General features: G+C 42.6%; 2 protein-coding genes across 3 annotated transcripts in view; both read left to right on the top strand.

Annotated features, from left to right (window-relative positions):
- The window catches only part of NUP160 (nucleoporin 160), a 43722-nt gene extending 29910 nt beyond the window's left edge, over positions 1–13812 (top strand). The window contains exons 22-36 of the mRNA XM_070804248.1: positions 10–108; positions 838–957; positions 1433–1528; positions 1625–1719; positions 1817–1913; positions 2007–2112; positions 4931–5091; positions 6289–6349; positions 7186–7296; positions 7470–7593; positions 8279–8380; positions 9013–9154; positions 10259–10384; positions 11939–12043; positions 12728–13812. Coding sequence (XP_070660349.1) covers positions 10–108; positions 838–957; positions 1433–1528; positions 1625–1719; positions 1817–1913; positions 2007–2112; positions 4931–5091; positions 6289–6349; positions 7186–7296; positions 7470–7593; positions 8279–8380; positions 9013–9154; positions 10259–10384; positions 11939–12043; positions 12728–12817 — 1635 coding nt within the window. The 3' untranslated portion in view covers positions 12818–13812. The remainder of the gene's footprint in view (positions 1–9; positions 109–837; positions 958–1432; positions 1529–1624; positions 1720–1816; positions 1914–2006; positions 2113–4930; positions 5092–6288; positions 6350–7185; positions 7297–7469; positions 7594–8278; positions 8381–9012; positions 9155–10258; positions 10385–11938; positions 12044–12727) is intronic.
- Positions 13813–27131: 13319 nt separating this feature from the next.
- The window catches only part of FNBP4 (formin binding protein 4), a 30678-nt gene continuing 29874 nt past the window's right edge, over positions 27132–27935 (top strand). Inside the window, exon 1 of one of the 2 annotated variants that reach the window (XM_070804244.1) lies at positions 27132–27432. In XM_070804244.1, coding sequence (XP_070660345.1) covers positions 27204–27432 — 229 coding nt within the window. In that variant the 5' untranslated portion in view covers positions 27132–27203. The remainder of the gene's footprint in view (positions 27433–27935) is intronic. The other variant, XM_070804243.1, reaches the window with a different exon arrangement.

The raw sequence follows: 27935 nt of genomic DNA, 5'->3' as shown, positions 1-27935 counted from the left end.
GCCTTTAAGGATTATATTCAGTTGCTGCATCCCTGGTGTCAAGTCAATGTTGGTTCCTGCAGATTTATGCTGGGACGGTGTTACCTGGTTACGGGAGAGGGACAGAAGGTAAACTGCATCTGAAAGATGAGCAGACTTTAGAGCAAGAAGGACACTCAGTTTCCATCTCAGGGAGGGAATTGGAGGCATAGAATCCCCCAGATAAGGTTAAAGAAGACTAGCAGCGCCAGCAAGGGGCATGATCTACCCGTGGGGACCGTTTAGCTTCATGTACTTTACAGATTATTTAGGACACAAGAAAATATGAAGAACACTTTAAAACCCTCCTGCCCCTGTGCACTGCTTTTAGGGATACATTTTTGTGACTAAAATATTTGTCAGATACATTGTTTTTATAGCATGTTTTTTTATGCTGTTTTTTTTCCCATTATGGTAGTTTCCATTTCTGATTTTTTCCCTGACATCCTGTTATGTAAACTTGCAGACATAAAAGTCCAAAGACTTTCATACTAAACCCCCCACTCAGATTCTACAAAAATTAGCATGATGCTATAGTTGCTGTATCACAGGTATCCATCAAATGTCTTCTTAAAGTTTACCTTGTAATTAGCAACATTTAAGTTAAAAAGTTAGATAAGTTAAAATATTAAATAATGCATCAGAGAGAATTTAGATACAACAAACAATAAATGCAGTCATTTACTCACTTAATAATTACTTACTTAAATAATTTTCATTCTTTTTTTTGGCTTTTCTTGGTACAAGAACTCTTGGCTCATAGTATCTGGAAGTGGAACAATCTATTATAAGTCATTTTATATCCTTCTATTCCTCCAGGCTCTGGAATGTTTCTGCCAGGCAGCATCCGAAGTGGGCAAAGAGGAATTCTTAGATCGCTTGATCCGTTCCGAGGATGGAGAGATTGTGTCCACCCCCCGGCTGCAGTATTATGATAAGGTTCTGGCATGGTTTGGTCCTTCTTATACCACACTGGTTAAAAATGTAATAGGGGCAGGGAGGCAGATAAATGAGAGTTTGGGGTTAACATATACACTTTATATATGAAATAGGTAGACAAGGACCTACTATATAGCACGAGGAACTATACTCAATGTCTTTCAGTTTTGACTCCACTGGGTCTTTGTAGCTGCTCATAGGCTTTCTCCAGCTGCATTGAGCGGTGGCTCCTCTACTTGTGGTGCTCGGACTTCTCACTGCAGTGGCTTCTCTTGCAGAGCACAGGCCGTAGGGGTGCAGGCTCAATGGTTGTGTCTCATGAGCTTAGTTGTATGTGGGATCTTCCTGGGCCAGGGATCGAATCTGTCTTCTGCATTGGCAGGTGGACTCTTAAGCACTGGATCCCCAGGGAAGCCAAAACATGAAATAAAGTAAATTGTATTTCAATTTGAAGTGCTCTAATATTTCTCCCTAGGTTTTGCGTCTGCTGGATGTCGTAGGTTTGCCTGAACTAGTTATTCAGTTGGCCACATCAGCAATAACTGAAGCAGGTGATGACTGGAAAAGTCAGGTGAGGACTAACTGTATTCTGCTTATTACCCTGGAGCTTTATCATGGGTACGGTGTTTTAATTTCTGTTCTTTTTTCCCCTGTATTTGATACTTAGGCCACTTTAAGGACATGCATTTTCAAGCATCATTTGGATTTAGGTCACAATAGCCAAGCCTATGAAGCCTTAACCCAAATTCCTGATTCCAGCAGGTAATCAAACCCACAGTCTTAGTTAGAGGAGGCATTTTACCAGCCCTGTGTAATCCGCAAGGAAAATGGACACTTGTATCCCTTTCTTTCCTTCTAGGCAGTTGGATTGTCTGCGGCAGCTGGTCGTAGTTCTTTGTGAACGTTCCCAACTTCAGGATCTTGTGGAGTTTCCCTATGTGAATCTGCATAATGAGGTCATCTTATTTATCCACTGATGGCTGGATGCAGTTCTGGTGGTTGTCGTGATGGCTGCTAACGTTGATATCTGACTGCTTCCCCTCCTTTAGGTGGTGGGAATAATTGAATCACGCGCAAGAGCTGTGGACCTTATGACTCACAATTACTATGAGCTTCTGTATGCCTTTCACATCTATCGTCACAATTACCGGAAGGGTGAGCACTTGAAGCGTGTCGTCTCTGTGGGAGGCAGCCTCATCAGTGGTTTCATGCATTACAAAAAAATATTATCTGTTTGACTTATGTAATTTTTACCTTATTTTTACCACTGGACAAGTGTTCTCTACAAGCATTTGGGGAATTTATATTTAAGTTCAAGATTTGCTTCACCTCTTTGTAGATTACCTATTAATCTTAAAGATAGACACTTCTCTGCCAGAATTCCCTGGCAGTCCAGTGGTTATTAGGACTCCATGCTTTTACTGCAAAGGGCCTGGGTTCAATCCCTGGTCAGGGAACTAAGATCCCCATAAGCTGGTCGGTGCAGCCAAAAAAGATAGATATTTCTCCCATTTTAGAACATTCCTGAAGCATTTCCATTGAGATGGCGTTCTATGTGTATCTTTCATCTAATTTTAAAAGCAACTTTATTTCACTAAAGGCACCTTGAATTTTTGTGGCTGTTTTTTTTTTGTTTGTTTTGTTTTGTTTGTGGCTGGTTTTTAAGTTCCTGTACAATTTTGCCTTTGGCCTTTCTTTCTGCTCTTTGTTGTTGTTGTTGATTTACTAATTTATTTACTTATCTTTGGCTGTGCCAAGCCTTCGATTTTCTAGTTTCGGTGAGCAGCGGACACTCTCTGACTGCAGTGTTGGGGCTTCTCTTGCTGTGGAGCACGGGCTCCTGGGCACGCGGGCTTCAGCAGTTGTGGCTCCCGGCTCTAGAGCACAGGCTCAGTAGCTGTGGCACACGGGCTTCACATTGCTCCATGGCTTGTGGGATCTTCCCAGACCAGGGATCAAACCTGTGTCTCCTTCATTGGCAGGCAGATTCTCTAGCAATGAGCCACCAGGGAAGCCTTTGGCCTTTCTTTTCTCTTACTTGTGCTGATCCTTTAGAGAGTAAGTTGTGGACATCATGACTCAATGCATAAACACTTCAGATGCATTTCAAGGACATTTTCTTATATAACTGCAAATTGAGAAAATAACTAATTTTGTGAACTAAATGTAGATGTAGTGCTCTTATCCAACGTGCTCTTATTCATGTTTAAATATTGCCAAACACGGCTAGTACATTTCTCCCATACTGTCCTCACCCCCTGATCTGGGATCACGTCTTGGGCTTAATTGGCCTGTTGGTTTAGTCTCCTTTAATCCGGAACATTCTATCAGCCCTACTTTGCCTTTGATGACACTGATATGTTTGAAGAGGACGGGCCAATCATTTTTGTAGAATGTTTCTGAATTTGGATTTATTTGATGACAATGTGATCTTTATCAGGTCAGCTAAAATTAAGGGATTACATGGCTGTTTTAAGATCATATTTTACAAGATAATCATTGTGGTTACCCTTTGGAACCACTAACATTTTTATACTATTTTCACTCAGGAATTTTTTTTTTAGATTTCTTATTGATTTTCATTGGAAAGAATAGATGGAAATAGTCCATAGGCATATTCTTCATATTCCTAATGGTAAAGGGTGTTGTGTGTTCTTTGACAAATATAAGAAAGGCAGTGTAGACGATTCAACATCTCTCACTGCTTTCACAATGACAGCATCCATTACGTCCACCCGATTAAGACCAGTTTAGCTGGATTAATGTTCAGATCTTTCTGGAGCAAGGCTGTTTTTCTGACAAAAACGTCTTACATATTCCAGGCACTCAAAAGTTTTTGTTGGGATGAAAAAGAGTTTGATTTAGTTTGAAAACTGAAAGAGAATTTTTAAATCTGTTTAGTTTCTGGAGTCCCATGCTGTCTTAGAACAATGATGAGAGTATGATCTTGGGGGGTCTTCCGTGGCAATCCAGTGGTTAAGACTCTGAGCTTCCAACACGGGGACACACGTTCAATCCCTGGTTGGAGAGCAAAGATCCGACATGCCATGCAACTCAGCCAGAAAAAAGAAAAAAGAGTTTATGACCTTGAACAGACACTCAGATCCTGGGTGGTGATAGGTGACCACAGAATTGAAACTAGTTCTCCAGCTAGTGTTCTGTGCTACATGGGTATGTAGTATCTAAACTTCAAAAGTAACATTTTAGATGTTTGCAGAATTTTTTTTTTTTCTGCCTTTCTTCGGGATTGTAAAGTACATGTAACATAAACTACTGTCTTAACCGTTTTACATGTTTAGTAGTGCTAAGCACCTTCACGTGACTGTAGCCAGTCTCCAGAATTCTTTTCACCTTGCCAAACGGAAACTATACTCCTTAAACACCAACTTCTCATTCCCTCCTCCCCATCTCCTGGCAACCACCATTCCACTCTCTGTCAACAAATTTGGCTACCAGAATCCTCTAGCATTTGACTTTTCATGACTGGCGTGTTTAACTTAGCATAATGTCTTCAAGGTTCATCCATGTTGTAGCATCCATCAGAGTTTACGAAACTCTATGGATGTATTGATAACAACTTTGATGGAACCTTGGATGTTTCCATCTTTTGTTTGTTATGAATAACACCGCAGTGAACAAGGATGTACAAATAATTCTTTAAGACTGCTTTCAGTTGGTTTTTTTGGGGGGAGGGAGTGGTTTATACACCCAAAAGTAGAATTGGTGAATTATAAAGTAATTCTGATTTTTTGAAGAACTGTTTTCCTTAGTGGCTATACCAATTTATATTCCCTCCAGCACGACACAAGGGTTCCAGTTTTTCCATTCTTAGCAACATGTGATTTTTTGTTGTTTTAAGTTAAACTTGATTTTTTTTTTTTTAATTTTTAACATTTGGTAAGTGTGACAGATTTTCTCTGTGTCTCTAAAGAGTCACATTTTTGAAATCCTTATATCTGTTATTGCCTTATAGCTGGCACAGTGATGTTTGAATATGGAATGCGTCTTGGCAGAGAGGTTCGAACCATCCGGGGACTTGAGAAGCAAGGCAACTGTTATCTGGCTGCTATTAATTGCTTACGACTTATTCGCCCAGAATACGCGTGGATTGTTCAGCCAGCATCTGGTGCAGTGGTATGAAAACTTTGTATCCTGGAATTTGGGGATTATTTAACTTATTTTGTTTGGTCCTTTAAAAATACCTCATTTTGCTTCATTTCATTTAAAACTTCCACTGGGATATTTGTGAAATTAATCTGTTTTTGCAGTGATTCATTTGTTTTATGTTACTACCCTCTTTGGTTTCCAAGTTCAGAATTACTGTAGGAATAAGTATTGTTGTTTAGTTGCTAAGTCATGTCGGACTCTTTGTGATCCCATGGACTGCGGAATGCCAGGCTTCCCTGTCCTTTACTATCTCCCAGAGCTTGCTCAAACTCATGTCCATCGCATCAGTGATGTCATCCAATCATCTCATCCTCTGTCATCCCCTTCTCCTCCCACCTTCAATCTTTCCCAGCATCAGTGAGTCAGCTCTTTATATCAGGTGGCCAAAGTATTGGAGCTTCAACTTCAGCATCAGTCCTTCCAATGAATATTCAGGGTTGATTTCCTTTAGGATCGACTGGTCTGATCTCCTTGCAGTCCAAGGGACCCTCGAGAGTCTTCTCCAGCACCACAGTTCAAAATCATCAGTTCTCTGAATAAGTATTACAGAGTGGTTTTGGAATTAGACAGCCTAACTTCAGGCAAATTACTGTATCTTTTATTGTCCAGTTAGCCTCTTGCATAAAATAGGAATGATGATGATAATAATATCTACCTTCTAGGATTATGTGGGTATTAAATGAGATAACCCATCTAAGATTGCATAGAATAGTGACAGTGCCTGGCCTGCAGAAAGTGCTCAGTAAGTGCTAGCTGTTTTTATCTCATTCATTTTTGTTAATTTAATGTATTGCTACTGTTTTAAAGGAGGTGAACCTTGAGTTTTTCTTATCATGCTGATGGGGTACTCCAGTTACTTCTATAGTTCCTGCATATACTGTTCTATTTTCCAGGGTTATGAATGGAGAATGTAATTTTGTAAACCAAGGGAAGTCAGGTGGTTTATATGGACATCAAATCAGTGTCTTTGGACTCAGTAAAATTTCAGCTAAGTGAGCCGAGTTTCTTTGTCTAGTAGTCACAGTAACTTTGTGAGAAGAGCTGTGCTAGTTGAAATAGATGTAATTTATGCTGAGAGAATTTAAGCATGAAAGCCCTGGATCATAGTTAATGATATTAAAATAAAATACTGATTTTTCATAGTTAAATCTCTTGTCTTTTCAGTATGATCGCCCTGGAGCATCCCCTAAGAGGAATCATGATGGAGAGTGCACAGCTGCCCCCAGTGAGTTGGGGAGCTCAGGCCGACTTGCGCTGACTGCCACGTGTTACACTAGTTGTGTTTATATTTACGTGTTTTTTTATAGTGCTTATTATAGTATAAACACTCATATTGTATTACATTGTATATGTATGGTAGTTGCTTTGTTAAAATATAGTAAAGTTTCTTATCAGTATTCTGTCTGGTTGCCCTTTGAAAACTTTGTGTGCCTGAAAATCCTTAAAAAAGGGTGTGTGTATGTTTGCTGCTTGTTGTGTTCGAGTCAGCTTAAGCTGCATACTTTTTTATTTTATTTTATTTTATTTTTGGCAACTCCACCGGGACACGAGCTGCATACTTTTTTAAATTGGGTTCCTTTAGTGTCTCTATAGAGGCATGATTTCCCTTCTCTTTTTTTCCTTTTTTTCGCCTCGAGGCAAGTAGTCTCTGAGTTTTCCGACCAGGGGTTGAACCCCCAGCCCCTGCAGTTGGAGCGCAGAGTCTTGGACCATGATTTCCTTCCTTAAAGAGCCTGGGCTCTAGAGTTGGACACACATGGTTTTAATTCTGCCTCTCACTTTGGGCATGTTCCTTACCGATAAAGATGACAGTATTTCACAGTTGTAAGAGTTAATTCCTTGCAAGCGCCTCCTTGAAGCTGTTATTAAAGTACTTTCACTTGACTCGGCTCTAGAGTGAAGCAGGGTCGTTTGTTTTATTGAGCCCTTTGTTTTCACCCCATCTTCTTAACATTCAACTGACAGTGACTTAGTGTTTAGTGGAAACTGACGGCTTGCGTTTGTCTGACAGGCACTTCCTTTGTGCTCCGGGAATTGACAGTGTTTTCCTTTGGCTTATAGCGAATAGACAGATTGAAATCCTGGAACTGGAAGATCTGGAGAAGGAGTGCTCCTTGGCCCGCATTCGCCTCACCCTGGCTCAGCATGACCCCTCGGCAGCTGCCGTCGCAGGTGGGCATTCAGCACCAACAGCACATTTTAGGACCGGGCAGCAGACGTAGCGTGCCACGTGGGTGTGGAGCGTGTCGTTGTTATTCTGGGCATTCACCAAGGACGTGGTCTTTGGGTCACTTCATTGGCATGTCCCAGTGGTTGCACTAAATAGCTCTTCTCCACTTCTGCAGGAAGTTCATCCGCAGAGGAGATGGTCACTCTCTTGGTTCAGGCTGGCCTTTTTGACACTGCCATATCACTGTGTCAGACTTTCAAGCTTCCCTTAACGCCAGTCTTTGAAGGACTTGCTTTCAAGTATGTATAAAATTGCTTTTCTGTAGTCTTAATTTTCTAACATAGTCTTATCTTCTAGTCTTAAATTTCTAAAATATTCTTAATTTTCTATTTACTTCACTGTTGCTTAGTATGAAGCAGTTATCACACAAGCCAGTATCTTACAAGCCAACTTTAAATAAGTTTTTATGTAGTCTGAATTTTTTTTTTTTTTGGTAGTTGACTGTGAGGTTTTTGTGTGGGGGCGGGGAATTAATCTTGGTTTATAGCGTCTTTTGAGAAATCAGATCTGGCATTGCCAAGCCCGCATGCCCGCATGACAGTAGGTAACCTGTGTGCCCATTTAGACAAGACGTGTGTTCTCTTCAGTCCTTTAGGGCATCTCTTGGCCCACACACTGTTTAAAAGTGCTTCTTACTGATGTTACGTCACACCTAAATATTGGTCAAGTTGTTTGTGGGTTAGAAATAAACTTTCAGAATTATTCATCAGTTTTCTCTTGTAAGTAAATGATCTCTTAACACTTCTTAATGGCCTTATGGGTCATCCAGTTACTTGACTGTGAGGAGAGGGAAAGCCAATATCCCAGCAGGGAATTCAGTAATAGATTGGAGCTAAAGTTGTCATCTTATCTTCAGGTTTAGTAGCAACATAATGTGCATTTCAGCAAATTGACTTACTGTGTGTGGAACCATTCTCCTTTCAGATGCATCAAATTGCAGTTTGGAGGAGAAGCAGTTCAAGCAGAAGCCTGGGCCTGGCTAGCAGCCAACCAGCTTTCGTCAGTCATCACCACTAAGGAGTCTAGGTACCGCCCCAGACTCCAGCCAGCCCTGCAAGGGCGTACCCTCCACATCTGACCCCAGTGCACCCAATAAGTGGCTACCTGAATGTATTCCGTTGTCTTCAGATCCTTCTCTAACAACCCTCAGTACACTTCCCTTCCCTGAGTTGCATTTATAATTTGTATTATGCAGCTTAGCACTTTAGAATTATAGCATTTTACAGTGATGAAGTCCTTTTTTAGAATTATAGCATTTTACAGTGATGAAGTCCTTTGACATTATTTTTCAGCCCCTAAATTCACACCAGAATTACTATCAAGATACAGATTACAAAACATCACTCTAATCTTCTAAATCAGAACTTCTACATGATTCTAATGCTTGGTCAGGTTTGGAAACAGGAGTCTGAGCCAATTTCATTATTTTAGAAATCTGGAACACATAAGTAAACTAAATTGTTGAGTTCATATGCGGTTGTTGGGAAATTCTAGTGCCGCCTCTAAGTCACCTTGGCCCTAATAGCGTCAGTTATCATTTAGCTGTATTGTCGATTAGTTATGTCTAAAGATTGTTTTCCTTGTAAATACATGTTTTGAATGGTACTGTAATTATCTATTAAGAATCTGGAACTCATAAGTCCTCTTTTTTCATCAAGTGCTACAGATGAAGCGTGGCGGCTACTATCAGCTTACCTGGAAAGGTACAAAGTCCAGAATAACTTATATCACCACTGTGTAATCAACAAGCTCTTATCTCATGGAGTTCCTCTGCCTAACTGGCTAATAAACAGTTACAAGGTAAGTGGCACCTTAGCTTGTAGAGAGTAGGAACCTGGTCTTTATCATCCTGAATAACTTTATGAGATGATTAAAAAGAAAAAGATAATTTATGGAAATATAAAAACAGTTTCTTCCGTCCCTATGAAGTACTGGGTGTGAGATTTAAAGTTCACTCGGTTGGTGACTAAGTTAATATGTGCTGGTGTGCCCAATGAACAATGAGTATTTTAGAACAAAGAGTTTATGTGGGACATTGCATTTACTATTCATTACTCAAGAAATCACAGGAGTGGCTGGAATAGTTTTCAAATACTGCAACAGTGTTTCTTTCAGGTTTTGTCAAAATTGGGTTCTTGGGCCACCTGCATTAAATTATTTGGGTGGTGGGCTTCTTTGAAATATCTGATTCTTGGGTTCCATCCAAGACTTCCAGAATCAAATTGCCTGGAGTTAAGATCCAGGATACGCATTTTTAATAAGGTCCTAATTTGATTTGATGTTTGCCTAAAGTTGAGGACTACTGTTTCTGAAATACATTGGGAAGAATAGGAAAAAAGAATACAAAGCTTAAAATCAAGAAAGTTAGTCTGTTTTCTTAAGTTAGAAAGTAGAGAAGGCAGCTAAGTTGGTAACGGTTAAGATTGTGATCAAATCAGAATATAGAAAGCATAGTTGGGGTAATTAGGAGAACCTTCCTAACTAAAGCTGTATTCATTTCTCTTTCACCCTGAGTTCAACACAAATATAATTCAAGCATTGAAAGTTGGTGATTCTTCATGTATTTCTTAGAATTAATGTGACTATATTGTCTCTGGTACTCAGCATTTCTGGGAAGTTTTGTTGACTTTTACTGCTGTCAAAACAAAGTAGGAAAGAATGAAAATGTGTCTTAGGTCAAAAAACAGGTGAGGAAGGCCACTTAATAGAAAGGGCCTCGCAAGGTGCCCAGAGGCAACTAGGCTCTTGAAAATCCAACCCTCATCCCAAGATAAGCAAACCATGATGTTGGTCTATTTATAAAGAAAAGTATCAATGCCAGGGAATCGGACACTCAACAGTCTTTGGATAGTGCCTGGATTAGATGGAAACAGGTAAATGTTTTTGACCACTGACGTTTTACAGAAAGTTGATGCAGCTGAGTTGCTCCGTCTGTACTTAAACTATGACCTTTTAGAAGAAGCTGTGGAGTTGGTTTCAGAATATGTGGACGCTGTACTGGGAAAAGGACATCAGTACTTTGGAATTGAGGTAGGCTTGTCTCCACATTTCCTTTAATTCTGTGTTATCACACTTGCTTTTTCCAAAGGTTTTTCCAGATAACTTGAATTAAAATTTCAGACTGGAAACAGTATCATTTATTAACAATTTAGAGAAAAGTTTTGTTGAGTGTGTTTATCCTTAATTGTCCTTCAGTTCAGTTCAGTTCAATCGCTCAGTCGTGTCCGACTCTTTGCAACTCCATAAATCGCAGCACGCCAGGCCTCCCTGTCCATCACCAACTCCCAGAGTTCACTCAGACTCACGTCCATCGAGTCAGTGATGCCATCCAGCCATCTCATCCTTTGTCATCCTCTTGCCCCCAATCCTTCCCAGCATCAGAGTCTTTTCCAGTGAGTCAACTCTTCGCATGAGGTGGCCAAAGTACTGGAATTTCAGCTTTAGCATCAGTCCTTCCAAAGAAATCCCAGGGCTGATCTCCTTCAGAATGGACTGGTTGGATCTCCTTGCAGTCCAAGGGACTCTCAAGAGTCTTCTCCAACACCACAGTTCAAAAGCATCAATTCTTCGGCGCTCAGCTTTCTTCACAGTCCAACTCTCACATCCATACATGACCACTGGAAAAACCATAGCCTTGACTAGACGGAACTTTGTTGGCAGAGTAATGTCTCTGCTTTTGAATATGCTATCTAGGTTGGTCACAACTTTTCTTCCAAGGAGTAAGCATCTTTTAATTTCATGGCTGCAGTCACCATCTGCAATGATTTTGGAGCCCAAAAAATAAAGTCTGACACTGTTTCCACTGTTTCCCCATCTATTTCCCATGAAGTGATGGGACCAGATGCCGTGATCTTAGTCTTCTGAATGTTGAGCTATAAGCCAACTTTTTCACTCTCCACTTTCACTTTCATCAAGAGGCTTTTGAGTTCCTCTTCACTTTCTGCCATAAGGGTGGTGTCATCTGCATATCTGAGGTTATTGATATTTCTCCCGGCAGTCTTGATTCCAGCTTGTGCTTCTTCCAGCCCAGCGTTTCTCATGATGTACTCTGCATATAAGTTAAATAAGCAGGGTGACAATATACAGCCTTGATGTACTCCTTTTCCTATTTGGAACCAGTCTGTTGTTCCATGTCCAGTTCTAACTGTTGCTTCCTGACCAGCATATAGGTCTCTCAAGAGGCAGATCAGGTGGTCTGGTATTCCCATCTCTTTCAGAATTTTCCACAGTTTATTGTGATCCACACAGTCAAAGGCTTTGGCATAGTCAATAAAGCAGAAATAGATAATTGGCCTTAGGCCTGCTTTAAGATAAAAGATGACATGAATTTAAAAATACGCATTTGATTTAACTAAGAAAAGCACTAGTTCCCCAGTTGAAAAGAGTTGGGGGAGGAGGGGTCCAGTCATGTGCCTATGTGCACACGTGTGTGTGTGTATGGATGCACTTGCATGCATACACACACAATCCCTTGCTGTGAAAAGAAAAAGTGTTTCATGTTATTGAATCCTATGGAAGTAACTGCCCAGAAGAAAGGGTCCACTTTTCAGATTTTCTTCAAACGATCCATATTTTTCCTTTCAGTTCCCACTGTCCGCCACGGCTCCAATGGTGTGGCTCCCATACTCCTCCATTGATCAGCTTCTCCAGGCTCTGGGAGAGAACACTGCCAACAGTCACAACATCGCAGTGAGTAAACCCTCTCCTGAGGCACCTTAGATTCCATAAGTCCTTGCACTAGCAGTTGCAAAGCCTGCTCTTTTGGTTCTCAGGGATTAAGAGAGGGGCCGAAGCCATGCATTGCCCTTCACGTGTTGCCCATTCCCTCTGTGAAAAACTGAAAGGGAAGTCGCTCAGTCATGTCTGACTCTTTGCGACCCCATGGGCTATAGCCTTCCAGGCTCCTCCATCCATGGGATTTTCCAGGCAAGAATACTGGAGTGGGTTGCCATTTCCTTCTCCAGGGGATCTTCCCAACCCAGGGATTGAACCTGGGTCTCCCAAATTGCAGGCAGACTCTCCACCATCTGAGCCACCAGGGAATTCTACCCCTTTACGAAATGATTAGTTAAATCACATATAAGCTTTCTGGTCCTGGGACAAGAGCTAATGAAGCTTTTATTAAAAATACTGGTATGATTTGCATATTTAGAAATTCATTAATAAAACAAGTTTGGAGTATTGTATATAATAGAAAAGTCCAGTTTTAGCAGTGGAGCCACAGAGCAGACTCCTATACTGAACGGTGATTAAATGAAGCACAGTGGCTAACAGCTTCATCAGGGGACATCTGGTTGGTGACATCAAAGTGATAACTTTAGTCTTTTTCAGTCCTTGACCTATCTCTAACAATTCCCTTCGTTTCTCCTACAGCTGTCCCAGAAGATACTTGACAAATTGGAGGACTACCAGCAAAAAGTTGATAAGGCAACACGGGATTTGTTGTATCGTCGGAACTTGTGACCTGGACGGTTGCCCAGGCTTTGTGACCGCTTGGTGCCTCTTCGGGCTTGAGACTTTACCCTACAGGAAACCTGGACTCCGGGCCGGCCTTTACACCTATAAATGACGTGTACAGCGTCCGGTCTGCATTCTGCACGAGAGAGAAGGGTGGATGAGTCACAGGACCTGTGCTTGCTGGTGGTGCTAACACACAGATTTCTGGGTTTCAACCTTGGTCTCAGACAGCTGCTTTTTTATATGATTCACAAGCTTTTTTAGAGTTTATATTTTTTTAAACTACCGAAGACATTCTTTATCTGCAAATTAAACCCCACCTTCACTTTGCAAAATAGCTGAGGGTTGTTGGTTTGTTGTAGCTGACCACCAAAAGCAGTCAGTGCAAATCCTTGCATTCTTCCCTATTGCTTTTTGTATTTCAATGGAATTATTTTGGTCCAGAATTGACATGTATTTTCTGTATTGCAGACAGAGGCTAATGATTTTGCGTACTTTTTTCATTATTTATTGTGGAATTTTTTTTTTTTATGATCTTCAATAAAGTAGTAAATAATTTTCCTAGATTAACCCTAACATGATGACCAGCTGTTAAGGAAGATATCTTGAATCTGATTCTGAGGCTAAAGTGGAATAAACTCTTAGCTAAGAAAAAATAGAAAATTTATCATCTATAAAAATAATATTTTCCGGGTAAATTCCATTAACTGCTATGATTTATGATAATCAAGCCGGACTTGATCATACAAGTAGTCTAATAATGTATTGGACCAAAATATAAACTCTCCTGGTCAGATTTAGAGGCATTCATGGCCACAAATTTGGGGAAACATGAAAAAATAAACTCTTGAATTTTATTCTGTATATTAAAATTTATCTTTTAAGGAAACTATCTGTATAGTACTTGGCTTGTATGCCCTTTGACCTTCCTTGAGTTTTTCATAAGCATTTAATTTTTATACTGTCAAAATCCTATTTACATTATATATTTTAAATAACAATGTGAGTTTCCCGGTGGTACTGTTATTGTAGATATTGCGGTATATGGTTCTTTTTTCACTTCATCTCTACCATGATTAATGTGAAGTGTTTGATGCAGTTACAGGCAGCACGCGGCCTTGCCCTCCCAACTCCATAAACATGTGACTTCCAGTTGTAGCACAGAATATATTTTGACCTGTATATACATATATAACCAAGAGAAAGCTTTCTCACTTATATTTTCATGAGTGACTAATGGATGATAACCTGCAGTCTGAAAACTATCAAACCCTGTTGTAGCCATTTCTGGAGGAGAAGTAGCTCAAGACTGGCCCTGTTCCAGAAAGCTCCTCATTTGCATAGAAGAGCAAAGCAGTGGTTTCCATGGTAGCAGTTCATAAGACACTGACCAGCTCTTCTGTCCGTTTTCTTCCACCTTCCTCACTTTGATTTCCAACCGGAGCAGAGAGAAGGTGCGCACATTCTTTCACTTCACTTTTCACCTCGCTTTGAGTCTGCAGTTTTGTTTTCTGGACCATGTGATGTATTAATAGCATTATCTTTCCTTGTTTCTTCCAACTCTGACAATTTTCTGATTATAAATTGCTTTTAAAAGGACTCCCTTCTCTTTTAGTACTTAACTACCATTAAATACCAGGGGTAAAGAGCCCACCTTTCAATGCAGGAGACATAAGAGACATGGGTTCAATGCCTCAGTCAGGAAGAGCCCCTGGAGAAGGGAATGGCAACCCTCTCCAGTATTCTTGCCTGGAGAATCCCATGGACAGAGGAGCCTGGTGGGCTATAGTCCATAGGGTCGCAAAGAGTCAGACACGGCTGAAGCCACTTAGCATAGCATGCACCATTAAACATGTGACTCTTGACGGAAAACTTCATAGTTCTTAAAAAAAACAAAATGTGACAAACAAGGTTACACTTTTCCAGCCTGTGATGATAAAAGCAAGCATCATTTCTATTAATAATATATATATATATATAGCACACAGTTTCATACCAACCATTCTTTTTGTGATCTAACAAAGCTCATTTGTTCTACAAAGCTGTCCATCAGTGAACACATTCTAGGTAACAATTAACCTAATTTACTTCAACCTGATTAATACTTCTTTTTTTCTGCTAGAACACAGTATATATTATAGAAAGTTCTAAAGTTTCTTTTACTTTTTAGAGCTCTTTGTACCTGAAAACAAAGATAGTCTTGTATTACTTTTAATATAATCAGTAGCTCATCATTAACCCTAAGCCACAAGAATATACCTGTATCTGCTTAGAACGCCATCAGCAAAAGATCAGTTTATTGCTCACATGACCTATGCCAGTTTTTATAGACTAAAAGGTATTTCTTCCAGTAAATGAGGCTTTGTGATTTAAATGAACTTCCATGGAACACATAAGGTCTAATAATGTGATATAACAAGAAATATATTTCTTGTTTGTCCCCATTCCTGGCAAATAGCTTATAAATCCTTGTGGAACCCTGAGTGAAAGAAATCTTTGTTATGCTAATAAGGTGACTGTGAATGGGGGGCCCTTACATAGCTTCAAGATGGGGATAGTCCCTGGGGAGATCCATCCTGTGAAGGTGAATATAGGGTTAAAACTTTGGGCCAGCCCAACCTCCCGCCTTTCAGCCCAACAACCAGCATTTCAGCATCTGTGGTGATGGAGCACATTATTTTCTGAAGCTGTCACAGTGAATCTCCAGTCATTTACTGACCCATGGATTCTGTAAGGTAGCCTCGCATCTTCTCCCCCCACTGCCCCAACTCTGGCCAGTCCCCCTCGCTTTGTCTCTTCATGTGAATGTTCTTTGGCTACCTTAGTGGAAACACAGACCAGTTTGCTCCTCATCCTCTGAATCCAAGTGAAAGTAAGATTATTTACTAGAAGGTGTATGCAGTTAAAATGCCCAGTTCAGATATGTGAAATATCAGCGCATGCTAGTGACTTTCGAGAGGAATCATGTTTGAATGCCAGTTGATGGGGGTTCAGTGAAAATCAGACATGCAGATACAACTCAGGTTTCCAGGGGAACCAGGCAGAGAGAAAAACAAGTCTTAAATATATGAGTTGAATTGCACAATTTAGTTTTGCCATGGAGACAATTTCCATAAAGTAGGAAAAGTAGAAAGTTAAGGTTATTATAGGGATCATTCAGGAGAGGAAAGTGTATTTTTTGGAAGCAGAAAAATATTTAAAACTCTTCCTCACTTTTGATGTTTAGCAGATGCTCCAGTGTAATCACAGGCTTTGGAGTTTGGGGAAGAGGTATGGGAAATGGCCCAGGTGACCCCTGCTCCTTCATCCTTCCCTCCCTTCTCCCTTCCAGCAAAACAGACATTTAAAGCCAGCGTCAGAGATGCTCAGTTCATCTCAATAGTGTGCTCTATTTCTGAGGTTGCCCTGCAATAGAGATGAAAGCCAAACACTTTTCATGGGCTTTTGAAAGATGATGTTTGTTTAATGACGTTCAGTAGCCTAAAGGAGATCCAACCAGTCCATTCTAAAGGAGATCAGCCCTGGGTGTTCTTTGGAAGGAATGATGCTAAAGCTGAAACTCCAGTACTTTGGCCACCTCATGCGAAGAGTTGACTCATTGGAAAAGACTCTGATGCTGGGAGGGATTGGGGGCAGGAGGAGAAGGGCATGACAGAGGATGAGATGGCTGGATGGCATCACCGACTCGATGGACGTGAGTTTGAGTGAACTCCGGGAGTTGGTGATGGACAGGGAGGCCTGGCATGCTGCGATTCATGGGGTCGCAAAGAGTCGGACACAACTGAGCGACTGAACTGAACTGAGTAGCCTAAAAACTGTTTCTCGTTTCCTTCAACAAAGTCTAGTTTTTCCTTCAATGATTTTGCACAAAAAATAAAATTTTCTTGAAAATGTTTTGACCAAGATAAAATTAAAGGGATCTCTCTAGTTTTGTTTCTACTGCCACACACGAGGTTCCATCAAAGCTAGGCACAAAGAGTAGCTTGGGTGGTTTCTAAACTTCCTACATAGCCCCTCCTTCTCTGATTCTAGCCAGCTCTGCATTCATTTTGCTTTCTCTTATCCCCACTAGCTTCCTGCTTATTTAGAACTTGAAAAGACTTCTGTCTTTCATATACTCTAAAGCAAGCATATAATAGGTACCATTCATTGAAGGCCTGCTGAGTGCCGTGTGTGTCCAGTTTTAGGACATTTGCAAACATCTCGTTTAATCTTGCCAGCATCCTTTGAGATAGGCACGATCCCATGTTTGTAAACAGTGAGGGTCAGCAGAGTAAAGCATCTTGCCCTGGCTTCTGCTGCCAATGCCCAGTGTAGATAGGACTTGAAATGCACAGTGTAGATAGGACTTGAATGCAGGTTTCCTGACTCTGCTCCTGGATGTTTGACTACCTGCGTCCTGTCCCAAACAACGCAGGTCTCTCAGCCTCTCAGGCTTGCTACTATTTCCAAGCGGCCTCATCCAGAATGGTGGGGTTCACTCTGGTGACATCCACTTCAGTATGAGAGTGTTCCTTTTTTCCCTTTTGCTTAAGCAAAGGAAGCTGCTAGAGGAGAGTCAGCCCTTGATCATCCGTAACTGCTCAGTTCAGTTCAGTTCAGTCGATCAGTCCTGTCCAACTCTTTGCAACTCCATGGACTGTAGCACGCCAGGCCTCCCTGGTCCATCATCAAATCCCCAGAGCTTACTCAAACTCATGTCCATTGAGTCGGTGATGCCATCCAGCCATCTCATCCTCTGTCATCCCCTTCTCCCCCAACCTTCAATCTTTCCCAGCATCAGGGTCTTTTCCAATGAGTCAGCTCTTTGCATTAGGTGGCCAAAGTACTGGAGTTTCAGCTTCTGCATCAGTCCTTCCAATGTATATTCAGAACTGATCTCCTTTAGAATGGACTGGTTGTATCTCCTTGCAGTCCAAGGAACGCTCAAGAGTCTTCTCCAACACCACAGTTCAAAAGCATCAATTCTTTGGCGCTCAGCTTTCTTTATAGTCCAACTCTCACATCCATACATGACCACTGGAAATAGTAGTCATAGCTTTGACTAGACAGACCTTTGTTGGCAAAGTACTGTCCCTGCCTTTTAATATACTGTCTAGGTTGGTCATAGGTTTTCTTGTAAGGAGCAAGCATCTTCTAATTTCATGGCTGAACTCACCATCTGCAGTGATTTTGGAGCCCAAAAATTAAGTCTCTCACTGTTTCCATTGTTTCCGCATCTATTTGCCATGAAGTGATGGGACCAGATGCCATGATCTTAGTTTTCTGAATGTTGAGTTTTAAGCCAACTGTTTCACTCTCCTCTTTCACCTTCATCAAGAGGCTCTTTAGTTCTTCACTTAACTGCTCACTTGTAAGTAAAATGAGGGCTTCCCTGGTGGCTCAGCTGGTAAAGAATCTGCCTCCAGTGTAGGTTACCTGGGTTGGTAAGATCCCCTAAAGAAGGGAACAGCTACCCACTCCAATTCTGGCTTGGAGAATTCCATGGACTGTAGTCCATGGGGTCACAAAGAGTTGGACACAACTGAGTGACGTTCACTTTCAAACCTCCTGGGAAGACTGGACCAGGGGGCTGGAGATTAAGTTGAGCCACAGTGGCCAGTAAGCCGATCAACCACGCCAAGTGAAAACCGGACAGCAAGACTGAATAGGACGTCCTGGACTGAGAAGACGATGAGCTCGGAGGGAGACGTGCTGACCTCACAGAACGGCAGTGTGGGAACTCTGTGCTCCCTCCCAGACCTCACCTTGCATCCTTTGTAGTAAAACTCAAAGCATAAGTAGAGTGCTTTTCTGAGTTCCATGAATGTTTCTGGAGAATTATAAAATTTGAGAGGGTTGTGGAAACCTCATTATGTAGCCAACCAGAAGTGTGGGTGGCATGGGGGTCTCCCTTGAAGCTGACCTCTAATGTAAAGGCAGCTCTGGGGACACCAAGGCTTCCCTGGTGGCTCAGATGGTAAAGAATCAGCCTGTGATGCAAGAGACCGGGATTTGATCCCTGGGTCGGGAAGATCTCTAGAAGAGGGCAGGGCAACCCACTCCAGTATTCTTGCCTGGAGAATCCCATGGACAGAGGAACCTGGCGGGCTACAGTCCATGGGGTTGCAAACAGTTGGACACGACTGAGTGACTGACATTGTTTTCTGGGAGACTGAGCCCTTAAGCCTGTGGTGTCTGATTGCAGCTCCTAGGGGTAATCCTCAGAACTGAATGCTCAAGACATGCCCAGTTGGAATTGATTATTGACCCAAAACAAATATTCTGCCCCGTTATTTCTCCAGCAAAGATGAGTTTATTCTGAAGCATCAGAGAATTGGCAATTCAGGATCTTGCAACTTTGGCAAGCCATGTGCAAGTTCCCTCAGGGCAAGGGAAGTTGCTGCTTTTTTTGGGGGGTGGGGCTGTGCTGGGTCTTAGTTGCAACACAGGGGATCTTAAGTTGTGCCACGTAGGATCTAGTTCCCTGACGAGGGATGGAACCCATGCCCACTACATTGGGAGAGCAGAGTCTTAACCACTGGACCACCAGGAAGACTCCGTAGCTGCTTTTCTAAAGAAGTTGGAAGAACTATAGTAAATAAAGAGCACAGGGCTTTTCATTGGCTGAGCCCTTACCAGGAAAGAAGAGGAATCTTCTTCCTATTGGGATATCATCACAGGGTGTGAAAGATTCCTGTCCTGGTCTCTATTTAATTGATATTTCTATTTATAAAATTTTTTATATAAAAAACTTAGATGAATAAACACACACAACCCTAAACTATTTTATGCTTCTGAAACTGGGCTGGCTGAAGCACAAGCTGGATTCAAGATTGCTGGGAGAAATATCAATAACCTCAGATATGCAGATGACACCACCCTTATGGCAGAAAGTGAAGAACTAAAGAGCCTCTTGATGAAAGTGAAAGATGAGAGTAAAACAGTTGGCTTAAAACTCAACATTCAGAAAACGAAGATCATGGCATCTGGTCCCATCACTTCATGGAAAATAGATGGGGAAACAATGGAAACAGTGACAGACTTTATTTTGGGGGGATCCAAAATCACTGCAGATGGTGACTGCAGCCATCAAATTAAAAGACGCTTGCTCCTTAGAAGAAAAGCTATGACTAACCTAGACAGCATATTAAAAAGCAGAAACATTATTTTGCCAACAAAGATCCATCTAGTCAAAGCTATGGTTTTTCCAGTAGTCATGTATGGATGTGAGAGTTGGACTAACAAGAAAGCTGAGCGGCAAAGTATTGATGTTTTTGAACTGTGGTGTTGGAGAAGACTCTTGAGAGTCCTTTGGACTGCAGGGAGATCCAACTAGTCCATCCTAAAGGAAATCAGTCCTGGGTGTTCAGTGGAAGGACTGATATTGAAGCTGAAACTCCAATACTTTGGCCACCTGATGCGAAGAGCTGACTCATTGGAAAAGACCCTGATGCTGGGAAAGATTGAAGGTGGGAGGAGAAGGGGACGACAGAGGATGAGATGGTTGAATGGCATCACCAATTCAATGGACATGAGTTTGAGTAAGCTCCGGGAGCTGGTGATGAACAGGGAAGCCTGGTGTGCTACAGGCCATGGGGTCGCAAAGAGTCAGACACGACTGAGCGACTGAACTGAATTGAAATGAAATGAAGCTGGGACTTGTATGGACAGTCCCTCTCTGCAGCATACCTCCTGTTGAAGTTCCAAAAGCTAGAGTTTTAATATGGATTGGGAAGGTCAGCTTTTGAAATTAAATCAGGGGGTTCCCTGGTGGCAGAGAGGAAAGAATCTACCAATGCAGGGGCCATGGGTTTGATCCCTGTTCCAGGAAGATCCCACGGGCCACGGAGCAGTTAAGTGTGTGCACCACAACTATCGAGCCACAGCTACTGAAGCCTGTATGCCCGAGAGCCCATGCTCTGCAGCAAGAGAAGCCACTGTAACGAAAACTCCACGGTCAAGAGTAGCCCCTGCTCACAGCAACAAGAGAGAGCCCACATGCAGCAGGGAAGACCCAGTGCAGACCAAATTGTTTAAAATTATTAATAAAAAAGAAATAACATCAGATACAGAGTAAGGCGTCGCCCACCAATTGTGATTATAACTAAATATATTTTTAAATGGGTATTTTACTTGACAAATATAATTCCTCATAATTTGATTTTACTGAAATAATATCATCACCACAACCAAAACATCCTCAGTAATTCCTGAGGTGGTTAGGCCCTTGGAGATCAGGCCCGATTTTTCTTTAAAAGGAGTAACTCTATGTTTATTCACTCTGTGTGGAGACATAGTCAAACCTTCCCGTAAAAAGCCAGATAATAAGTAGTTTAGGATTTGTTGTCTACACAGGTCTCTTTTTACATAGTCTTGTTTGTTTAACCCTTTGAAAAGTAAACCTGATTTAACCATGGTTTGCCCATCCCTAGTTCAGATCCTGATACCTTCACGAGTGCCTGCGTACTAAGTCGCTTCAGTCGCGTCCCACTCCTTGCAACCCTATCGGCTCTAGCCCACCAGGCTCCTCTGTCCATGGGATTCTCCAGGCAAGAATACTGGAGTGGGTTGTCTTCTTCCGGACCAAAGCCTTGAATCCAAATCTCTCATTGGCAGGTGGGTTTTTATGCCACCAGGGAAACCGCCTCCCCCCTTCCGAATACCTCCTCTGAGGCCCAAAACAACAAAATATGTCTCTAAAATCAGTGGTTCTCAACCCTGGCTAAGCATTAAAATTATCTAAAGAGCTTTTAAAAAGAAAACTGATATGAGCCTTGCATTTCCAGCACTGATTCAGATTCTTATGTTGCTTTAATGTTCTCTGGATCAGGGATCCCCAACCTCCAGGTCACAGACCTGTCTGGGTCTGTGGACTGTGAGGAACCAGGCCATACAGCCAGAGGTGAGTGGCCAGTGAGTTAAAGAAACTTCATCTGTATTTTCAGCCACGGCTTCCTATGGTTATTACCACCTGAGCTCTGCTTCCTGTCAGATCAGTGGCAGCATTCAGATTCAGTATGCAAAACATACTGCATTCGAATCATCCTAAACCATCCCCATCACCCTCTTCCTTGAAAAAATTGCTGCTGTTCCGGATGGTTCTATGGACAGACAGGATTGAGAACCCTAGCTACAAACAGTAACAGCCACCTCCAGAATTGGGAATTTCCCCCAAGGAAAACAGCCTTTCACATTTCTACACATTGTGGTTTAGTTCATAACCTCATCTTCGTTCTAGCTAGTTTTGTAATAGGGTCCGGACTTTTGTATAAACAAAATGCTCATTAACGGTAGCAATAGCTACCAGAGGGCCTCCCTGTTGGTCCAGTGGTGGGGAGTTTGCCTGCCAACACAGGGGACAAGGATTCAGTCCTTTGTGTGGGAGGATCCCACGTGCCAAGGGGCAACTGGGCCTGCCTGTCCACAACTGCTGAAGCTCACATGCCCTAGAGCCCGTTCTCCACAAGAAGTCATTGTGATGAGAAAGCCCGTGCACTGCAACCAGAGAGTAACCCCCAACTCGTCACAAGTAAAGAAAGCCCGCATGCAGCACGGAAGACCCAGGGCAGCCAAAATAATTAACTAATAATATTAATAATAATAGCTACTATATGATAATTGCTTATTTTGTTCCTGGCCCAATGCAAAGACCTTAAAATTATGATTAACAACCCTATGGGTACTGTTACTAACACACTGTAACAGTTGCAAAAACAAGTTTCAGTTCAGTTCAGTTCAGTCACTCAGTCATGTCCGACTCTGCAACCCCATGAATCGCAGCATGCCAGGCCTCCCTGTCCAGCACCAACTCCCAGAGTTCACTGAGACTCACATCCATCGAGTCAGTGATGCCATCCAGCCATCTCATCCCCTGTCATACCCTTCTCCTCCTGCCCCCCAATCCCTCCCAGCATCAGAGTCTTTTCCAATGAGTCAACTCCACATGAGGTTGCCAAAGTATTGGAGTTTCAGCTTTAGCATCAGTCCTTCCAAAGAAATCCCAGGGCTGATCTCCTTCAGAATGGACTGGTTGGATCTCCTTGCAGTCCAAGGGACTCTCAAGAGTCTTCTCCAACACCACAGTTCAAAAGCATCAATTCTTTGGCGCTCAGCTTTCTTCACAGTCCAACTCTCACATCTATACATGACCACAGGAAAAGCCACAGCCTTGACTGGACGAACATTTGTTGGCAAAGTAATGTCTCTGCTTTTGAATAGGCTATCTAGGTTGGTCATAACTTTCCTTCCAAGGAGTAAGCGTCTTTTAATTTCATGGCTGCAGTCACCATCTGCAGTGATTTTGGAGCCCAAAAAATAAAGTCTGACACTGTTTCCACTGTTTCCCCATCTATTTCCCATGAAGTGATGGGACCAGATGCCATGATCTTCGTTTTCTGAATGTTGAGCTTTAAGCCAACTTTTTCACTCTCCGCTTTCACTTTCATCAAGAGGCTTTTTAGTTCCTCTTCACTTTCTGCCATAAGGGTGGTGTCATCTGCATATCTGAGGTTATTGATATTTCTCCCAGCAATCTTGATTCCAGCTTGTGTTTCTTCCAGTCAAGCGTTTCTCATGATGTACTCTGCATATAAGTTAAATAAGCAGGGTGACGATATACAGCCTTGATGTACTCCTTTTCCTATTTGGAACCAGTCTGTTGTTCCATGTCCAGTTCTAACTGTTGCTTCCTGACCTGCATACAATTTTCTCAAGAGGCAGATCAGGTGGTCTGGTATTCCCATCTCTTGAAGAATTTTCCACAGTTTATTGTGATCCACACAGTCAAAGGCTTTGGCATAGTCAATCAAGCAGAAATAGATGTTTTTCTGGAACTCTCTGGCTTTTTCCATGATCCAGCAGATGTTGGCAATTTGATCTCTGGTTCCTCTGCCTTTTCTAAAACCAGCTTGAACATCAGGAAGTTCACGGTTCACATATTGCTGAAGCCTGGCTTGGAGAGTTTTGAGCATTACTTTACTAGTGTGTGAGATGAGTACAATTGTGCGGTAGTTTGAGCATTCTTTGGCATTGCCTTTCTTTGGGATTGGAATGAAAACTGACCTTTTCCAGTCCTGTGGCCACTGCTGAGTTTTCCAAATGTGCTGGCATATTGAGTGCATCATCTTTCAGGATTTGAAATAGCTCAACTGGAATTCCATCACCTCCATTAGCTTTGTTCGTAGTGATGTTTTCTAAGGCCACTTGACTTCACATTCCAGGATGTCTGGCTCTAGATGAGTGATCACATCATCGTGATTATCTGGGTCGTGAAGATCTTTTTTGTACAGTTCTTCTGTGTATTCTTGCCATCTCTTCTTAATATCTTCTGCTTCTGTTAGGTCCATACCATTTCTGTCCTTTATCGAGCCCATCTTTGAATGAAATATTCCTTTGGTATCTCTAATTTTCTTGAAGAGATCTCTAGTCTGTCCCATTCTGTTGTTTTCCTCTATTTTCTTGCATTGATCGCTGAGGAAGGCTTTCTTATCTCTTCTTGCTATTCTTTGGAACTCTGCATTCAGATGCTTATATCTTTCCTTTTCTCCTTTGCTTTTTGCTTCTTCTTTTCACAGCTATTTGTAAGGCCTCCCCAAACAGCCATTTTGCTTTTTTGCATTTCTTTTCCATGGGGATGGTCTTGATTCCTGTCTCCTGTACAATGTCACGAACCTCCATCCATAGTTCATCAGGCACTCTATCTATCAGATCTAAGCCCTTAAATCTATTTCTCACTTCCACTGTATAATCATAAGGGATTTGATTTAGGTCATACCTGAATGGTCTAGTGGTTTTCCCTACTTTCTTCAATTTAAGTCTGAATTTGGCAATAAGGAGTTCATGATCTGAGCCACAGTCAGCTCCTGGTCTTGTTTTTGCTGACTGTATAGAGCTTCTTCATCTTTGGCTGCAAAGAATATAATCAATCTGATTTTGGTGTTGACCATCTGGTGATGTCCATGTATAGAGTCTTCTCTTGTGTTGTTGGAAGAGGGTGTTTGTTATGACCAGTGCATTTTCTTGGCAAAATTCTATTAGTCTTTGCCCTGCTTCATTCTGTATTCCAAGGCCAGATTTGCCTGTTACTCCAGTTGTTTCTTGACTTCCTGGTTTTGCATTCCAGTTCTCTATAATGAAAAGGACATCTTTTTTGGGTGTTAGTTCTAAAAAAAAGTCTAGCAATTATATCTGGAAGGTACTATATCCAAATGTTTGACTTCAAAACTCCTTATGTACAACTACCATATTTCAATGTTTTTCTTAAGAAATAAATGAGAAAAAAAGAAACAAATCAGAAAATTGGTGACAGGGACTTCCCCTGCAGTCCAGCAGGTAAAGTTCCATACTCCCAATTCAGGGGACACAGGTTCAACCCCTGGTCAGGGAACTAAAATTTCACATACCACAACTAAGCCCTCACTTCACAATGAAGAGCCTTTCAGGCGCAATGAACATCCAGTGCAGCCAAAATAATAATAAACTTTGATGACAGCTTCAAAACAGCATATACACTTGCTTCTAGTTGTTAATTTTTCAGAAATTTTGGAAGTCTAACCTCAAGACACTCTAATCCAGTTATTCCTCCCATAGGCAAAGGAAAAACAAACAAACAAACATTGCTACTTATGTTGTTTGCATATATTCATGTGCTATATTCATTCAAAAACTCTAAGTGCTTATGTTCCAGAAAGTACATTTCAACCCAGGGAACAAAACAGACAAGTCACTGCTTTCACGGCTTTTGTACTCAACAACCAATCCAAGGGTTCATCTATAAATGAGGAATATTATCTAAAAATTAGAAATAACCATATAGATATCTATCTTATACAGTTATTGTGAAAATCAAACGTAATTCTACACATAAACTGCTTAAATGGTATGTCACACATAGTTAACTGTTCAACATTACAAATTATTAGTGTATGCTCAAGCAAGAATTGAGTGGGCCTTAGGGACACAAAAACATATACCATTGGAATTCTTCCGTCGTGTTGGCCTCTTTGTGACCCCACGGACTGCAGCACACCAGGCTTCCATGACCAATTCCCAGAGCTTGCTCAAACTCATGTCTACCAAGTCTGTGATGCCATCCAACCATCTCATCCTCTGTCATCCCCTTCTCCTCCTGCCTTCAATCTTGCCCAGCATCAGGAGCTTTTCCAATGAGTCAGTTCTCCACATCAAGTGACCAAAGTATTCCAGCTTCAGCTTCAGCATCAGCCCTTCCAATGACTATTCAGTATTGATTTCCTTTAGGATTGACTGGTTTGATCTCCTTGCTGTCCAAGGGACTCTCAAGAGTCTCCTTTGATCTCCTTGCTGTCAAAAGAGCTCTCAAGAGTCTTCTCTAATTTGTAACACTGAGCATTTATTATGTGTGAGGTAGGATATAAGCAGTTCATATGTAGAACTGCATTCGATTTTCACAACCTTATAGGATAGATATCTATACCATTATTTCTAGTTTATAGATCATATTACTCTTTTATACATGAACCCTGGATTTCTTAAACTCAGTGGTAGGTTAAGTGCTGGTGAGGAACTCAGCAATGAAATAAGATTCAGAGATGTAACCCCTGCAATGGGTCTTGAGGAAGGAAAACAATTTGGCCACGTGATGCAGTAGTTATTCCAGCTAGTCTGAAAGAATAAAGGTGAGAGAAATGCTCTGTGTGGCTGCCTCTGAAACAGGGGAGGGGAGAAGAGAGTGCTAAAGAAAGATTAAACCTAATAAAGCGACTAGATTGGGAAGGTTCCTGGACCCCATCGCAAAAATTTAGGCTCTTTCCTCCTATGCAGTACAAGTGATTTTTTTTTCAGCTGATAAGCAACAATATGAGGCATCTTTGTGCTCCAAGAAAAAATTTACAAAACCGTAAGAGACCCCCTATTCTATTTAGTGTTCAATGCTAGACCCAAATTAAACCCCAATAAACAAGGCGAAACTAGGGGAAAGACCAGGAAAGCAGCATAGCATCCCAGATGACAAACGGTAGGAAACATAGCCAAGAGCGGGCTCAAAATGGAGGACAGGGCGGCAGAAAAAAGACTCCGCAAAAAACGCAGGGGTGGAGCGTGACGTAATTTGGAAGGTAGTCTAAACTCACACTCTTCGGTACTATTGGCTTAACGCTAACCTTTTTCGTTTTCCATTGGCTCCCAGCTCCGTCAATGTGTCAAAATAACCAATCGCCTAACCCCATGGGTAAAGTCCGCCCTCCCTTCCTGGGGGCGGGGCCAGAAGAGCACACCAGGCCCAGTGCGCTTGCGCTAGCGCGCTCTCCGCCGGTTAAAAGCGGATCCCTGCAGGAGGCGGCGTCGCAGCGTATGAATATTGATTACGCATCGCCGCGCCAAGCGCCCGCCCCTCTCGGCTGTCCGACGCTCGCGGCTCGCGCTCGGGCTCGCGATGGGGAAGAAGTCCCGGGCGGTACCCGGCCGAAGGCCCATCCTGCAGCTCTCTCCGCCAGGTCCCCGGAGCAGCACGCCGAGCAGGGACCCGGAGCCGGAACCCGACGCCGAACCGGACTCGACGGCGGCGGCGGCGGCGCCCAGCCAGCCGGCCCCGGCAGCGGTGTCGACGACGACAACCGCGGTGACTGCCGCCGCGGCGGCCTCGGAGGATTCGCCCTCAGAAGGTAAAGCGTGCGCGAGGGCCCTGGCGCCGAGGTGGGGCCAGTCCGAAACTCGAGCTCGGGGGCTGCGGCCTAGGTCTGTCAGACTGGGCCTGCGAGGAACGAGAAGCCCGAGCGGGCGGCGTCCGCCTCCGAGGCCTGCTGCGCGGGGCCTGCGGGCCGGACGGCTGTGGGCCCGGAGGGGCGGAAGGGGCCGCGGAGCCGTGTGCGCTCGGCCGGAGCCGACTCAGAGGCGCCATCTCGGGTGCAGGGCTTGGCCCGGGCCGCCGAGTCTCCTTCCTCATCGTCTGCTCTCGGTTTTGAATAACTTCACGGTATAAATGGAGACGGTGCGTTTCCTTGTCCTAGCCTCAGTGACCGTGGAACCTGCCGTTTCCTACACGTCATGTGCTTTTCCTTTCGTTTTTGTTGAAATTGAGAGAGACGCTTTAGAAGTAACCATACTTCTGTTAGGCCAGCTCAAGTGTAAGTTCCTCCTAGTTGGCAGGTTTCCGCAACATTCCTGG

The sequence above is a fragment of the Bos indicus genome, chromosome 15 (assembly GCF_029378745.1).
Source record: "Bos indicus isolate NIAB-ARS_2022 breed Sahiwal x Tharparkar chromosome 15, NIAB-ARS_B.indTharparkar_mat_pri_1.0, whole genome shotgun sequence".
Taxonomy (NCBI): Eukaryota; Metazoa; Chordata; class Mammalia; order Artiodactyla; family Bovidae; genus Bos; species Bos indicus.
Note: the sequence above shows the minus strand (reverse complement) of the source record. Positions and strands in the feature narration are given on the sequence as shown.